The 18592-nt window shown below is 40.7% G+C and overlaps 1 protein-coding gene across 1 annotated transcript in view; it reads right to left on the minus strand.

Annotated features, from left to right (window-relative positions):
- Positions 1 to 3513: 3513 nt before the first annotated feature.
- The window catches only part of SCG3 (secretogranin III), a 28517-nt gene continuing 13438 nt past the window's right edge, over positions 3514 to 18592 (minus strand). The window contains 4 exon segments of the mRNA XM_069982924.1: positions 3514 to 5236; positions 6233 to 6313; positions 7317 to 7474; positions 9966 to 10023. Coding sequence (XP_069839025.1) covers positions 5118 to 5236; positions 6233 to 6313; positions 7317 to 7474; positions 9966 to 10023 — 416 coding nt within the window. The 3' untranslated portion in view covers positions 3514 to 5117.

Raw genomic sequence — 18592 nt, forward strand, 5'->3', positions numbered from 1 at the left:
GTGGCTGGAGTAGCGGGTGAGGTCCGGGTGCGGGGGTTGGATGCAGCGCAGTTCTGTCATCCACAGGCTAATATTACACACACATGTCCTGGGGGGCGGTGTTAGCCGCAGGCCAGTCAGTGAGTCGGGGGGGGGGGGCTGCGGTCCGCCAGTGAGTGACGGGTTCCAGGGGGCTGTGAGTGACTGGGCTGGACCCCCTAGATCGGCGGTGCTGGAGTAGCAGGCGCCATCACTCACAGCCTTCTGCAGGAGAGGTAATGAACTTTGTCCCCCTGTGAGACCCGAGTACCCGGCAGGAGAAGGAGCTTGCCGGGTCACTGCTGAAAGCGGCACCGCTGATCTGCTGAGACGCTTCTGTATGCAGTGACCCGGCAAGCTCCTTCTCCCGCTGGTACTTGGGTCTCACAGGGGGACAAAGTTCATTATCCAGGAGATCCGGCCCCGTTACTCACAATCCCCAGAGATCAGCCATCCTCCGCCTGCTACTCCAGCTTGGGGATCCGGCCCTGAGCTGGAGTAGCTGCAGCAGAGAAAATTAATTTTGGGAACATCTCCCTCTGCAGCTAGTGACACCCCTATGATCACTGTGTGTTCTGTTGCTTAGTAAACACAGTCCTGTCAGCAGTGGGCAGGAAGAAAGCAAAGGGGGCGGGTACAAAGGGTCCAATCAGGGAGAAGCAATGCATGATGGAAAATGTAGATAAATAAACTTTTTTCTTGCTAATTGAGATAACTCTGCCTACACTGACTTTGGTGCAGTTATCATGTTGACTTGAAGGTGTTATCTAGGTTTAGAAAAACATGTCCGCTTTCTTCTAGAAATGGCACCACCCTTGTCCTTAGTTTGGGTGTGTTTTTTGCAGCTCAGTTTCATTAAAGTGAATGGAGCTGAATTGTAATACCACACACAACAGTTAAGCCCCTTTTCCACGGGGCTATTACATGTGTCGACAGCGAGCGGGTAACAGCTGGGAAGGGGGGGGGCAGCCCACAGAGGATAGCAGCGGTCTGCTGCCGCCACTCCTATTCTACGGGGGCAGTAGCAGATCGCTGCTATCCTGGTAGTTTGTCTTTCAACATGTTGAAACATGTTTAGCTCCTCCTGTCTTGACCTTACTGTCTTTTCCTTCGGCACCATTCTTTAAAGGGAACCAATCACTGGAAAAAAGCATATAGAGCTTTTGAAATGTGCTGTTAGAGCACACAGCACACTTGCCACACGTGTTTCCATAGCCTCCGTGCCTTCCCCGTGTAAGCCGCAAAGTAACTTTATAAAACTGGCGCCCTGTATGCTAATTACCTGAGGTAGTCACCTGGGCAGTGTTCGGCTAGCAGGTAGTCACGGTCCCCTGGGCGCTCTTCCGCTGTAATCACGCCCCTCTGGGCGTGATTCAAATGGCAGAGTGGCTGTGGCGTCACTCGGGAGCGCGCCGTGCCCAACGTCGGCGCGCTTACGTACTGATGCCGGACGCCGCCGCACATGCGCAGTGCAGCCGCTTTCATTCCGGTTGGACTGCACCTGTGCAGAATAGCCTCGAACTCCGGCTAACAGGCTATTCGAGGCTATTCTGCGCAGGCGCAGTACCGCCGGAATGGAAGCGGCTGCACTGCACATGTGCGGCGGCGTCCGGCATCAGAATGTCACAGCTACTCGGCCATTTGAATCACGCCCAGACCGTGACTACCTGCTACCCGAACACCGCCCAGGTGACTACCTCAGGTAATTAGCATACAGGGCACCAGTTTTATAAAGTTACTTTGCGGCTTACACGGGGAAGGCACGGAGGCTATGGAAACACGTGTGGCAAGTGTGCTGTGTGCTCTAACAGCACATTTCAAAAGCTCTATATGCGTTTTTCCGGTGATTGGTTCCCTTTAACTTTAGGGATAAATGTATCATTGCTTTTGCACAGTTTTAAAAATCTCAGTTTCTGCTTATTTTTCCAGTTTTACTGAATTTATAAAGTAAAATCTGCATGCTGAAAGCAGTGTGCATGCATTGTTTTATCTTTATTATTATTATGCACCTAACTGAATGTAAAGCGTTTTTTTTTGGACTCTGCAGTTGTATTAGACTAATTTATTGTTGCTCCAAAAGGTAAAAAATTGTGCGAAAATTTTGGGAAGCTGTTTGCCACCTCCTGACCAGGTCTGAAATTTCTTCATGTTTCAAGTTCTGTCCAAGTAAGAAATATTGTGCAAAATTCACAAAGGTCTTAATAGATACATTTAACAGCAAAAAAACAAAACAAAAAAAAACTGCAATAAAAGAAGACACAGAAAAGCGGCACTAGAGCATTCAGAAAGCTGATTTTTATCTTTAGGGTCTTTTCACACTGAATTCCGCCTGTTTTATTCAGTGTGAACAGACCCTTTATTGGGTGAACAAGTTAAATAGTTGGGCCTACCAATAGCATTTGTCAACTATCTACAGTATAGATAATAAATGTGTTATTACAGGGGGGTCTGACCATTGGGAACCACTATAAATTCAAAGGATGGAGGTCCCTGAGTGCCCTGGGAATGCAGCAGTAGTGGCTTGTGTGGCCACTGCTCCATTCACTATTATGGGGCAGACACTATACACACTGATAAGTCTCTGTTTTCAAATCTGTATTCTATTGCACACCCTGCTGTACTAACTATATGGAAAAGACCAGAAGGATGTGTGGATCTCTAATATGGCGGACCCCAGAGGAGGTAAGAGAATAGAGAATAACATTAAAAACGACCAAACATGTCACCATGCAGTTCTGATGAAACTATAGAAAAGGAACAGAAGAGCACCATTCAATGTCTTATTGCAAAATACCTTGTAAAGTTTAATCAAATTTAGATGAAGAATTGATTATACAAATGATATATAACATATAATGAGTAGTAAACCATTGTGTAATATAGTAGTTGAATTGTGTTTCCAGTCAATCACTTGGTTTAATGAATGTAAAATTCTTAACCTACAGCTGATCCTCCATTAGTCCTTTGTACAATGTTTTATTATAGTTACAAAGCTTTACACAACATATAAAGATGCAATGGGTCAGTAGTTCTGATGGCCTAGTACATATAGCGGCAGTCCTATTGACCTAAAGAGAAAGATCTGATGAGTCAGTAGCTATGATGGCTTAGTACATATACCGGCAGTCCTATTGGCCTACAGAGAACACATTTTGAATTGTGAATTGTGCCAGTTAAAAAATTGCAATTCAAATCCATAATAGCAGAAATGGTTGTGATTTAGTAGCTCTGTTGCCATAGTAAGGCAGAGCAGATTTGAGTTTGTATTTTGCTACTGGTCATTGTGATATCATGGTTTTCCATAGGACTGAGCCTACCGAGTTGTCTCACAACAGACTTTGATGGCATATTATGCAAGAGAAGCTTCAGAGTAGAACATGTTGTATATTAACAGTTTTATTAAATACACACGGCATATCCCAACAGTGTGGTACTTAAACAAAGGTTGAGATTTCTTCATTAGTTGGGCTGCTTTTCAAAGTGGCATATATCACAAACGCTCACTGCAATGGTGTTAGTGGTCCCAACAGGCCACTTACAGTTTCAACCCAAGTCCTGACAACAAAGAGGACAATCTTTTAAGACAACAGGACATTACAATAACGTTCAGAAAACCTGCCAGCTTACAAACATTAACTCTTCCACGCAACTTGGTTCCTAACACTCAAAGTGTCTCAAAGTGTTGTTCCCATGCCCCACCTGTTCACTCACTGCAAGTCTTTACACCTTGTAGTCTGTCCCCCAGACAGATGTCCTCTCTGTCCACTGCTCACAGTCTAGGAGTGTATAGGAGTCCCACTAGCCTGCCTTGCAGGCCCTTGAATGTGTGGTACTAGCTGCACCCTCCTCCTTTTAGTATAAGAGGTGAAAGGTTAACAGCATACCCCCCTTATGAATATCCCATAAACATCTGTTGTGAGACAACCCCTTTAAACCATTGATATACTGTATTGCACAGAGGAAACAAATAACAGATTCATCTATCAATAATGCATATTAACGGAGATCTTGATTTATTGTTCACACTTCTTATAGATTTCCATAAATTGTTGCAAAAAAGTTTAATTTGGCCAAGAAATACTATGTCATGTTTAGAATATTAAGAAAGTTCAGTGGTTTATGAAAATCCGGGCTACCTTAGTCTTGTTAATGACTAGAATTGAAGCAATCCATCTAAAGAACTACTGATATAAAAGCAAGCAAATGGCATTGTCATAAAGGAAAGCTATTGCATTTACAAAATAGTCTGATGCAAAAGGATTGAACAGGCTGATTTATTAAAGTGCGTCTGTCATCATCACATAATGCGGTCAGCTGAACCAATGAGAAGAAATCCCACAATTCACCAGGAACTAGTGATTTCATACAGCTAGGCCAAAGATCTATCGGGCAATGGTTACTTGAGGGACTGGCTTCTCATGTATTCTCATTTGTCCCAGGTGCCTCTACTGCAGTGGTCTCCAACCCGTAGCTCTCCACACAATGCATGGTAGCACTCACTCCAGTCACCAGCGACATTGCCTATTGGTGAAGCCTGCACATATTCCGCATGTGAGAATTGAGAAATTGAGAGCAAACATTCCATAAAAGTCTTCCTGATTATGGGGAGTTTTACAGACGTTTGACACTGGGGATGCTCCCTGCTCCAATAACAGACCATAAGGCTAAAGGCTTCTTATTGGAATGAATAGACATCCAGTATTGAGAACCTTAGCTAAGGGTGGAATCCCAATTTTGGGACCAGATAGACCAAATTTAGAAAACTGGTCCAAAAAATATTTTAAAGGAGGTTTCTTTAAAGTAGACAGCCATTTAAGAATTGCATGTGTGTACTCTGCCACTGCTATAGATGCAACATATTTTTCTATGTTTTTATTTATATTCTAATATTTTAGATTTATATAAAATTTGCCAAAATAAGTATACATCTCTAAAGAGTCCAAAGGCCTCAACCTAGTTGATGAACAGTTTTTTACCTTAGTAAATCAACCTGTTTTCTAACAGTACATTGGAAAAGTGTGGGTTTTGGATCATAGTGATGGTTCCTAAATCTAAAGCTTATTTCCCATGATAGTAAAGAGCACCCCTCAGTTTCTTCTTCACAGACTACTGTAGATACGCTTTATTACATTGGCTTCTTCTTGGTCCAGGATTCCTTTCTCTACATAGGTGTCTGCCTGCTGGTCAATGAAGTCTCTCAGTTTTGAAAGATCGTAGTCTAAAAAAAACAAAACAAAAAACAAGCCACATTACTATTTGTATCTGTTTATCATATAGGACATGTAGCATATTGAACAGATTTGTGTTTTGTTTTTTTTAATTTGCTTAGTTCTCATGGTTGTTGCATCCTATCTGTTAACCCCCCACCCCCCCCCCCTGTTGTTAAGCTTTAATTAAACCACAAGATTAAATATGCTAAACCTATACAAATAATAATATTTATTGACTTAGGGGTAGGCGGAGTGGCTCCATAGGAGAAAAAAAATATTCTATGGTTATTCATAAAGAAGGTGCTAAACTGACTGCTGTAGACTTTTGTTTCATGTTCTATCACATATATCATAGACAATGATTTTTAAGTAATATGTGTTTGCTATCCATAAGTTAATATAGATGGTGAAGTTGAGGCAAATTTCTCCATCTTATCTTATATCCTACAAAGTCAGAAGATAATAGACTCAGTTTTTAAGTTGCGATCGCCATAGGTTCCTGGAATGAACCAGCTAGGACATTGCTAAACTCCTTTACTGCTGATCAGATATTCAATTTAAAATGTATAAATGGTTAAAAGTGCATAACCACCTCCTCTGCCACACATAAAAACTTTGCATTTGTAGATGCACTTTTTACACTATATTCTGCATAGAAATTCAATGAGATGAGGGAGGGAACTGCATGGTGGAAGCCCTTGGTGGTAAAGATCCAGAGCGATTGCCCCTTTTTGCCCTCCCTGTAAGATGTTCTGTTCACAGTATCATAGCAAATACAGATGAGCTAACCTGAACACACTCAGGTTTGTCTGACCCCGATCTCTTGGCAGCTGAAGAAGTTGGATGCAGCCCTAAGGATACCTGGAAAACATGTATAAAGCCATAGGCTGTATCCATGTTTTCCAGGAATCCGGCTGCATCCAGTTTCTTCAGCTCGTGTGCTTGAGGCTCGCTCATCTCTAATTACAAATGTATATGAATTGTTTGTATAACACTTTTCTTACCTTCTTTGTTCTCCTGTTTGTTGTGAGTTTTCAGCCATTCAATATTCTTTCTAATGGCTTCTAAATATGTTTCAGCTTTCCCTGGAGAGAACAGCAGAAATTGTTAATGATTGATGGATAATGGGATAATAAGTAGTTTGACGCAGCAATGCTATTTTCAGCATCCATTTAATACCTTCTTGTTCTTCTTTTTTCCTAGAACACAACATTATTTTAAGCCCTAATTTACAAGTGGATTGTTCCCTGTAAACACAGACGTGATGCCCTCAATAAATAGGATTTTATAATGGTTTCAAGAACACTTTTCCTTTTCTGGCATAGCGTATATGGAACCTAACAGATTTTATGTAAAAGGGGAAAAACAGCTTAGTTAAGCCTATTAAGATTTAATGGTAAGGTTTTCTTTTATTTAAAGGATACTCTATCCATGAGAATAATAAAAAATAGAAATATTCTCGTTGAGGATGACTGCAGGCATGCATTGGCATCACATAACACATACGTTATTCTGCCATTCCCTCATTTAATGGTCAATGTTATGACCCTGCTGCAACATTTCAACTGAACATAAAGATGATCACCAGAGAATTCTACGGTGATCTTATTATTATTATTATTATTTTTAGAAATGGTAAAATGTCTCATATGATGAAAACCTAAGACCACCCTAAAGTTGGATATGTACGCACCTGGATTATTAAATAACATATATTGACACCTCCTCATCTCATACATCTGGCTAGCATAAAACTAGCCATAATTGGACGTAAAATGTTATAAACATGTAAAAAAAACAGCCTGGGATTTTGTAACTTTACCACATGAAAAGGGGCACAATTTTGTTGTACTATCTCCCTACCTTGAGAATGCAGCATGTAAAAACACTGAAGATGCAGAAATAACTATACAATTCTAAAAACCTTGTGCTAAACCAGCTTTGTCGCTATGTGATGTCATGTATGCTGCTATTGCACAAGCATTTCATATGTGAACCTGACTTTATAGCTTCTCTGTCCCTTATGGCAAGCACTTGTCATATGAAAGAAATAAAATGTGTGTACTGTGTTTGGTTATATATAGTTACCTTTGTGATCCGTACTGTCTGCGGTTTCTTTTGGCTCCTCTGGTTTTGTAGAATCCTTTAGTTTTTCATATTCCTTTTCCATAGTGGCTGCAGCTTCTTTGGTGCTATCAGATTCCTCATCAGTTTTGTCAGCTGTATGAAGAGAAGATAAGGCTTATCTGAAGGGACTGTTGTGGGATAAATAATTCAGATCTTGGCAAAGTTCATATACTCAACTTTCTTCTAACCTTTATCTTGGAATAATTAATGTAGCAATGGCATTGTAATATATTGTGTGTCCTACTTACTGTCCTGATAGCACCAAACATGGTAACATTATGTTGCTGTGTAACGTTAGTATCTTCAACATTATAAACATTGCATATATGTATTGTGGAAATAAAACATAATCTCACATTATTATTAACAGTAGTTTTAGATATTTGCAGCTTGTTTCTTTGGTGGTCCATAGAAGATTTATCCCTCCCCCCCCCCCCCCCCAAACAGATCGTTATAAAGGATAAAAAGTCTAACACTTGGTTCCAATAATAATTAGACTGACAGTGATGTATGTAGCAATGCACCTTCAATCAGGACTGTGATGTGCAATGAATGATATGTGATGAATGATGAGAAACTAGTGAGAAAAAAATGTGATGGATTACACAGATTATGAGTTCAGAGTATTCAAGAGCAATACACTACTGAAGGGACAAGGGGAATTAGATAAGGTGCTTAAAATACATGCTTGTCCTTGCTGTTAAGTGTTGACCCACCAATAACCGCCCCTATCCACATCAATGATTGACTGCTATGGGGGTGGGCAACCCCAGGGATATTTAGAACAGGGTTCCCAAGTCACTGAATGGAGTAGCGGTCACATAAATGCACTGCTGCTTTATTATTTGTCTATAAGACCGGTGTAAATCACTGAGCACTGGTACCTGAGTAGTTGTAACAGCCCCATAGACAGTAACAGCACATGACCACAATTCCATTCAGAGTGGGGACTCAGAGGTTGTACCTCCAGCAATCTTTCACTTAACCTCTGTTCCCTTAACCTCTGCGTTCTGCTAATGATCTTACACTAACATCTTCCATAATCAGAACCTCCCACTCCTGCCTCCAAGACTTCTCTCGTGCTGCACCAGTTCTCTAGAACTCCCTACCCAAAGAGCTCAAACTAATTTCCAACTCCCACAGTTTCAAGCGTGCCCTGAAGACTCATCTCTTCAGGTGGGCTTATAACCTTTTCTTATCTTGTCTCCCTCTCTGCTATCCCTCCTGCATCCTCTCTATAACCTCTTTGGTGCCATCTACTTTGTACTTGCTACCTGAAATCAGAAAATGGGGTGTGATTGGCCCGCCCAATCACCTATAGGCACTCTGAGATTCTATGTACAAGAATTGGAACAGTGGCAAATAAAGCACTTTTTGCCTCTCGTCTCACCCCCAGTCCTCCTAGTCTGTATGCTCTCGTGAGCAGGTCTCTATGTATTGTTTTTATTTTACTTTATTTATAGTATAATTAAATATAAATATAACCTGTATTTCACTTATGTATTAAAAAAAGTGCTGCGGAATCTGTTGGCGCTATACAAATAAATATTATTATTATTACTCTCAGTAGCCTGAGGCTGAGGTAGTCTAAATCTATCTCCTGTCTATCTCCTGTCACATCAGAGGCTTAGGTTGCTGCTCAGTACTTCTTCCATTCTCTTCAGTGCAGCTCTGCTTGCTCAGATTGGTTTATGTGAATACCGAGCTCACCAGAAGCTCACCATAAAGTTGGTGCATCAACAGTGGATTTATGATGCAGCAACCATAGAATAATAATAGACATAACTAAACATCTAGTAAATGACACATATAAGCAAATACCCTCAAAAACCTCCTTCTCAGGTACTGAAAGAGTACTAGAAAATAACTAGAAAACAACACCTTCTCTTATTTTCTTCCACCCCTTTATAATGCCTGATAATACTATTGCACATACATTTTTGAAATGTCCAAAAACTTTCTCAGGTAGTTTTTATCTCCTTGTTTTCCTTAGTGGTTTAGTGTTGGCATAACCTACAACATTGAATGGCCACAAGCTAGGTAGCTCTTTTTAGATTGATATAAATGGGCAGTGGCAACAAAATCATCAAGGAATAAAGTCAAAAGTGCTTTCATCGTAGTCCAACAAGGGTTCCAACCTTGACTTTCAGAAGCTTCTTGTTGGAGCATTACACAAATATAGGGCACTGTAGGATAAGAATTTTAGCTATTTCTGTTGCTTTTCAATACTGTCCATGTTGGAGTTGTCATACCATGTATCTGTGTTAACTGTATCTGTATGGTAAGTACAATGTTCTTCACATTTCATATACACATAGTAGATGCAGATGGATCAATTACTGGTTTCTGATTGGCTTCAGTATAAAGGACAGAAAGGTTTTGCATATGTAGTGCTTGTATACTGTAGCTGAGTATGAGTAATGACTCTTCCTTCAATGGTGATGTAAGTACCAGATATCTCAGAATTAGCATTTATCCTAGCTTACTGCTGGCACTTGTACTGGAAAATACTGGCATCCTTTTTGCTTATTACAATAACTATGGAACCCAATGAACGATCAGCAGATGATGCTTGCTGACATACCTGTTAGTACTTTGTTGTTGTGGTACTCTGAATTCTTTCCAAGCTTGTTCTTTGTCTGGGCAGCTATCATGGCATCCAGGTTCTCTGAAAATAAATTATTTTCAAATTGTTAGAAAGTAATCATCCATGAACTGATTTTATTTACAGAGGAACCTTGGTCAAGTAATCATTGGAAGATTAAATATCATTTCAAAATACAAGAATATGATGACTATTTATGAATCTTCTTGAGAGCAAATGTGTGGTGTCCTCTTGCCACTTCTGTCTGAAACCTCATTTCTCTAAAGGCCACCATCCACCTTATACTTTTGTTGGCTGTAGCCACCACTCGCGTATAAGGTGTATGGGGCTCTCCTAACCAGCCAGCGACAAAGAACACAGCCATAGGGAACACAGGAGAGCTCGGCCATGCTCGGGGTTCCTGTATATGAGGAGGATGGGGGCTGGACAGGAGAGATAACCCACTATCAATTATTAAGGGTTTATGGTCGCCTTTAGTCTTTTACCAGAATCTACTGTTCACTGAAATGGAACTAAATACCCATGATTTTCCCACAGCCCTTATGTTCCAGCCCACATCTAAGTAAAGGCAAGTTCATTGAGAACCACAGGGCTCAATTTGTATGCGTGAAAAGGCAGATTATCTGAGAAATGAAGGAATAGCCTAGGAGCCCAATGGAGGAGGTTAAATGAGTTCAGATATTGCAGTCCTACTTTGGCAGTTTTCATAGCCATCTTGAAGGCCACATACTGTATGTAACACTTGCTATGTATCTTCACTAGAGAAAGAGAAGGTTATGATGAATCATAAATATTTCTCCCCACGTTCTGCGTTACTCACTTGAAGCTCAAGGACAAAGAAACAAACAGCAATGTTCATCAAAAGACTATTCTTCCTTATATACCTCTCATTAGTAAGAAAAAAAAAATGTCATCAGTCAGGGTGTTCAGACCGCAACCGATCAGGAAAACGCACTGGAAGAAGTCTATGCAGAGTGTATTCTCTCCCAGCTCTGAGTTACATGACCTGGATGGCCATGTAATGTAAGTCTATGTAGGCATCTCGCTGACACAGAGCAGAGAGAAGAGCACATGGCAGTGCAGATGTCTCCCCTGCCAATGATGATACAGCTAAATAATATTCCACTTCCCTGGCCCGGCTTTGGGTAGAGGAATATTAATTAGCCTCCCGTCAATGGGAGGGAAAATCTGTGAACTGGGGGCGCTGGGTCTGCCTTTAGTGCACCAGACGTGCTAAATAGCATATCAAGAAAATGGCATTATCTCCGGAATGGGGTGGCAGATTCAGAAAAGAAGGGGACCACTGGATTCAGTGCAGAGCCACTGACCATGGAGGGGTAAAATCTTTGTTGCTCATGTCTGATGATAGATTCACTTTAAACGTTATGGTGATGTTGGAGGCATGCAGCAGCATATATTGTAAAACAGTCTTCATGATGTCACTGTCCCTTTACCTTAGTTATGTCCAATATGGTTATGAGAAAGAGGTTCTGTCCCTGTTGTCTGTACACCAGGCCAATATTGCATATATTTTAAAATAATAAATATGGAAAAAAATAAAAATGGAAAAGGATATGTTTTGTTCTTGCTGGTTTCACAATCACTTTCCAATCTTTAGTACATCACTGTCTAATTCCTTCTTCCAACACTACAATGTATTTCTGTTTTTCCATTGTGCGGTTATCAATAATGAAAAAGCGCTTCCTGCTTGTCCACACACAGCTCAACAAATAAGTCATTTGTCTCTCCCATGGATACATAATAGGATCAGAGCCATCTGTGCACAGGTGGACAGTGTTTGCTTGGAGGTACATTAAGGCATTGCTGGAGGTGACTCATCCCAGGCACCAGGCTTGCGTCTGTGGCTGGTTTCCAGGCAACTTACTGTCCTAATGGCTTTGCAGGATCTTATTATTCTGGCATTCGATTTGACTTTTCTAAGCATTATAAAGAAGTCCAGATACATCCTTTGTTTAACTCCTCCTTTTCTGGTACCCACAGAATCCACATTTTATATTGTTTATATCTAGACTATAAAAAATATCTTTAAGTCAAGGTGCCTGTCCACATTAGATGTAAGTTAGGTGAACCGATTGTGTTGGCACTGGCTCACTATCTAAGCATATGGGACATACAGACTGTCCCCAGGCAAGCACATCAGGGGAAAGAAGGGTTGGCATATTAAATATGGGGGAATAGATGTTGGCCGCAAGCTATCTAAGGTGTATGGGCACTATAATAGATTACTTCAAGTACTGGCAAGTAAACCTGCACATCCCCCATTTACTTATGTTGTAATAGTAAACTGTGTGTATCAGTGCTGTGCCTGGTATAAGATGTAGCAGTCATTGCTAAGTAGATTGTAAAGTATAAAAGCTATTTACAGTATACTGCATTTAATGAGTGATGGCATTTCTTTTAAGCCCTGGCATCTCATCTAGAATTCAGCAACAGTACTCTATATATTTCCCTTTTGTAATTCGTATTTCCCTAGATCATAGATTGAATTACTTTTTGACATTGCAAAATACAGAGAAGAAAAAGAACAGTAAAAAAAAGTCAGGGAGGCTGAACAACATTTGTGCTTGCCAACACCTTGGTTTTGACATGTTCTGGAAGTAAGATTAGCCTTTTTTTAGTAGCGTGCCTGCAGCACTGTACTTGCCTACACATTTCTATAGTTTTAAGCATACATACACATGCACACTATAGACAGAAGGGGAGATTTATCAATAGAGTCTAAGGGTAAAAGTAAGTTAGCAAAAATAGTGCTTAGTGTGTTCAATATATCATCTAGCATAATAAATGTGCTTATTTTGCTTATACCTGGCATAAGGCTGGTTAATATACATGTTCACCAATCATTTTTACCAAATTTAAAAGGGGGGCGGGGACAAAAAAACACTTCTCTTACCAACATCACTTTCAAAATTGATTGAGTTAAAAAGTGTTAAAGTGAATGTACCATGAGGTACAACGCTTTGGGTGTTACAGCTTAAAGCATTGGCGCTGGTGGCGCAGTCCTTCATTTGAACTGCCATTAGATTTCTGTGCACAGTGCTGGTCTTTTAGGGGGCACCGGCCTGCCCCAAAGCACTGGGTGCAGGCCTGTCGGCCCCTGTTGTGACAACACCACCTCTCCTGCAGCCTTATTGATTCTAATGGAACTGTGTCACAGAGGGGAGGGAAGATCATCACCCCGGGCGCCTGCAGGCCTGTATCCAGTTCTCTGGGGCGGGCCAGTGCTTCCAAAAAGACCAGAGCTGTGCATGGGAACCAGGTGGCGGTTCAGATAAAGGACTGTGCCAGTGGCATCCCCGCCCAATAGTGATGTACTTGATGGTATATTCACTTTAAGACAGTCTTAATTATTAGATAAGTGTTGACCTAAGCTACCAATTACTTCAGGTCCAGTCTATGTGCATTTAGGTCTCCACCTTGGCACCCAGGACACATTCCCTGCCAGCCATGCAGCTATTCAGTATTTAAAAAATCTACTCAATAAAAAATGTGCAATCTCTGATAAATCCATACAAAAATACCTGCACTAGTTTCTATTGTGTTCAGGTATAAATCTACCCACAGAGGCTCATGTCTATGCTATGCTATGTGTTCATGGTTTGTTTCAGTTCTTTTCTGTAAATCCCTCTAATGAATCATGGCTTTTAGATGTCATTATATTTACACCCAATCACAATGATTGTACGGCCTGTGTCATTCGTCCCTTGTGTGAGTTGCTAATGTCATTTAGACCGAGAGAAGCACAAAGCCACTAACCGTAATCAAGATGAATTCTGCAAATAATGAGAAAGGAAGCGTCCGAGGAGGCGTCTGGCAGTAAGAACGCATACTGACCTTTCAAAGCACTGCTGCTTATATGACATTAACTAAGAGAAGGTCATGATGTTACTCTAGCTTCCTTTTTTCTGCTGCTATTTGTAGTGCTTGATGAGCCAAAGAACAGCTTGACGTCACTGAGCACAATGGAAAAAACACAGAGTACACTGAGTGCACTGACACGGCCAAAATATTTCACTGCATAAACGCTTAAATATTAAATATTAAAAACTGCTGACATTGTCAGATAGCTGTTAGGACAAAGAGGTAGCTTTTATATAGCCATCTATGCTTTTAGAACATAGAAAAACGCTTATTCTCCAGTGCATAGTGTCAAAGAGGCTTTTCCAAGTTCCTGGTCTGCTTCAAGCTGTAATGGTACTTTTACACGGTGCGATAATTCGCCCGATCGCACAATTTTGAATGAACGATGTTTTTTTTATAACGATCAGCGTTAAGACGGAACGATACATCGTACAGAAAATTCGCTATGCGATCGTTTAAGCCTATCTCACACATAGGTGAAATCACTGAAAGAATGTTTACACGGAACGATCTGTGAATTTTTTGCGAACGATCAACGTAGATTTGAGAACATGTTGAAAGATCAAAATGAACGATTTTTTGCTCGTCGTTTGATCGTTCGCTGCGTTTACATGTATGATTATCGTTCGAATTTGACCGTTATCGTGCAAAAACGAACGATCAATCGTCCCGTGTAAAAGGACCATAAGGCCTCCACATCTCTGACCCCGCTTGACTGAGAGGCAGTTCCAAACTAAGTTCTAAACAGGGATAGGGATGGGAAGGGGAACAAGGAAGCATTACAACCCTTATCCTTTTAGGAGCTCAGTAATGCCTCATTGACAATTTGCATTAGAGAATAAAAGCATTTTTATACATTATGGAAGCACAGCTGGATATATTAAATGTATCACATGTACCTTCTGGATATGAGCTTGAAGCACGATTTGGTTATTACAGATATATCTACCACTTCTTAGTTGGGATCTACTCTTAAATTCTTAAATGTGTATTCCACCCGAGAGCTAAACAATGAAATGCTACCAAACCTGGCTGGTCTTACTCAACAAGCCCCCCTGAGTATTTTGAGCCACCTCCCATATTTCTAGCCGCCGCTCCTCCTAGGTTACAAGTTTTTCTAAAAGCCAGTCTATATCCAAGCTACATTTCCTAGCATGCATTGCAACTCAGAGCCAACTGCCAAGTATACACCTCATCTTGTAGTATCTGCCCATTGCAGGCTGAGGCTACGTTCACACTACGTAAGTTTCCGGCCGTAGCGCGTTCCGTGAATAAGCGGCTGGAAACTTACGTAGTTTGCGTACAATGGAAAGTATACGATCTACGGGCGCACAGTTCACACTACGTACGAACTTACGCCCGGATCGTATGCAGCGCCGTAAAAAATGAACCAAACCATTATTTCCGGACGGAAATGCCGTAACTTACGCCCGTAGCGTAACATGCGGTCCCGTACGTAGTGGTGATTTCTTCATTTTGCCAGCTTTTTGTTCCAATCCAAAAGGTTCTGTGGGGTGTCCGGGGCTAGGCGAAGATTTCCAAGTAAAAGACCGCTGTTAGATCGCTACGAAGAGCGCTCGGGAAGCGTAAGTACGCTACGGGCGTAAGTTCGCGGTCCGTACGTATCCGGCCGCAACTTGCGTAAAGTCCCGGCCGGAGTTTCATACGTATATGTCCGGCCGCGAAAAATATGCGGCCGGACATATACGTAGTGTGAACCTAGCCTAAGGCTGCGTTCACACTACGTATATTTCAGTCAGTATTGCAACCAAAACCAGGAGTGGATTAAAAACACAGAAAGGATCTGTTCACACAATGTTGAAATTGAGTGGATGGCCGCCATATAACAGTAAATAACGGCCATTATTTCAATACAACAGCCGTTGTTTTAAAATAACAGCAAATATTTGCCATTAATTGGCATTGTGGCATCAACATTGTGTGAACAGATCCTTTCTGTGTTTTTAATCCACTCCTGGTTTTGGTTGCAATATGAGGACCACAATACTGACTGAAATATACATAGTGTGAACCCAGCCTATGGCTGCGTTCACACTACGTATATTTCAGTCAGTATTGCAACCAAAACCAGGAGTGGATTAAAAACACAGAAAGGATCTGTACACACAATGGTGAAATTGAGTGGATGGCCGCCATATAACAGTAAATAACGGCCATTATTTCAATATAACAGCCGTTGTTCTAAAATAACAGCAAATATTTGCCATTAAATGGCGGCCATCCACTCAATTTCAACATTGTGTGAACAGATCCTTTCTGTGTTTTTAATCCACTCCTGGTTTTGGTTGCTATACTGACTGAAATATACATATACTGACTGAAATATACGTAGTGTGAACGCAGCCTTAATCTGCTTTTGATTTGCATTGTAAATAAAATATTTAAATAATATCTAAATAATATATCTATCCATCCATCCACATATATTAGAGAGAGAGAGAGATGAAACACTTGTGTTTATTTTCCCCTATACTGCTCAGGAGTCTGTCAGTGTTCTGTGGTTTTCTTGACCCTTGGCCAGGTGCTCAGTGATTGGTGTAGTGTCAGTGGTGGGCGGGGTTACAGATGAGGTGTAACAGCTTGCCTGGCAACAGAAGAGACTGAGTTCATGTGACTTTGGTCTCAGAATGGAGGGCAAGCACAGAGGAGTGAAGAAAGAGTGAACTAGAAAGTAAGGATTTTCTGCAGCTTTAGGGTGTGGAGTACCCCTTTAAGGGCATGTTCAGGAGTATATTTACCCTATAGGAAGCACTTCCAGTAATGAATGAATTATTTGTTCCCTTACCCAATGCATTAAGCCACACTCTATGTTGCTGGTAATGGATATGAAACTTGATACAGCTTAATTTCAGTAGTTAATTTTTAATATATGGCTTTGATCTGTCTGGATGTTCGTCTTTACATAATTAATCACAGTCACTGAATATAGTAACAGCAGCTGATCTCCAGGTTCTGACGGCAGGATTGTACTTATGTTTAATGAATTCTAAGGATGAATAGATGCTTTATCTGGCTGAGCAGTATATGGTAACACTTCTCAAATTAGTTTTCTCGTGATTTTTGTGGATAGTAAAACACAAATGTTTCTTAAAATGTGAGTTTAAGTATTTTCTTCTTGTCTCTAACATGCTGGGTCAGACTTTGGCCTGGATGAATGGGTCTTAGGTCAATGTTACTCTGCTGAAAGCACAATATTGCATTATTTTGTACAACTGATTCTGGAAAGCTCACTATACACTGTCACAACTGTCACACATTTCATTGTGTCTTTTTTAACCGTATTAACTATGTAACAATGTGTCCAAAATATTGTATAGTGCATGGCCGGTTAGCTTAAAGGGATCGGTCACAATGGGAGGAAGTGTATTTGTTGTTTATTTGTGCAATCTTTGTCTCCTATACTAGCTCCTGCTTCATGAATGGAGACCAGACTTGAAATTCAGAACTATCAATGCCGACAACCCTCATATATGTTATTGTAATTTGTTTATAGTCTAATTTAATATGCAGCTTTCCTTTGCCTTTATCACACAGTCTGGTATTAGATCATCTCTACTCTAAGACAATTAACTGACATGTTTCAATATGTATGAAGATGTCCATCACTTGCAAACACACCATAAGTTAAGTTCACAACTAATGTTGTGAACTTTGACTAGACAGTTTTAGGCTGTGTTCCCACTAAGGGAATGTGCCATCCTATGGGGAAAGACAGCCATCTATTTATAATAATGCCCTCTAATTATGATCATTATTAGCGGCTGTTATTATGAATAGATGGCTGTCTTTCCCCAATATAGGATGGTACATTCCCGTAGTGGGAACATAGCTTAATGGTGTGCTTACTCAGAGAGATTTATCTGACAGATTTTTGAAGCCAAAGCCAGGAATGCATTTGAAAAGAGGAGAAATGTTGCTACCAAGATGAGATGTCTTAGCAGACCCTGTCTTCTCAGCCAATCCCTGACTGAGGTGGGACACTGCTGCAGCCAGTGATTGGCTGAATAGGCAGGTCCTGCTGAGAAGACTTATCTTGTAGCAATAAGCAGGGCCAGAAGGTGCTTAGGACGGGAGCTGCAGGGGGACAGGATAGGTGCAGATGCTACTACAAGCCAATTCTATAATCTATACATAGCTAGGTATTCCTGAATGTGACTGGGCTGCAATACCAGCCCCAGCCCATAGACAAAAGTGGTGCCATTTTTACATCAAAAGCAGGCCTTTTTTTTTAAAGTACTACAACTCAGTAAGTTAGTTTCAGATCAAATTAGCTTTAAGAAAAAACACTGACTTGCTCCATGCATTTTTTATATTTGTACTGAAATCAATTATTTCAAAGAATCCTCAAAACTCAAATGCAACATTTCCTTTTAGACATCAATCTCCTGTATAAAGTAGTTTTCTGGAGACTGATAGCTGTTTTACTTACATTAATATTCATCACAGAGATACACTGCATAGAGATAAATAGAACCAAGGTTAGGAGAGGTGAGGAGATTCACAAGGACAATCCATTCTACATCATTTTGCTATTTACTGTTTAGATCACAATTTTCTGTTCAAAATAAATTGACAAGGGGAATTTGAGAGACCTTGAGCCTTGGATCATTAGAATATTGCTGCGTAGTCAAAAACAGGCAGACTTTATCTTATTGACATTCAGATCCATAGTACGGCTGCTCTACACTTAGAAAAAGAATATTTCCGATTATGCACATGGCATGAAATT

This window comes from Dendropsophus ebraccatus, chromosome 1 (assembly GCF_027789765.1).
Source record: "Dendropsophus ebraccatus isolate aDenEbr1 chromosome 1, aDenEbr1.pat, whole genome shotgun sequence".
Classification (NCBI taxonomy): Eukaryota; Metazoa; Chordata; class Amphibia; order Anura; family Hylidae; genus Dendropsophus; species Dendropsophus ebraccatus.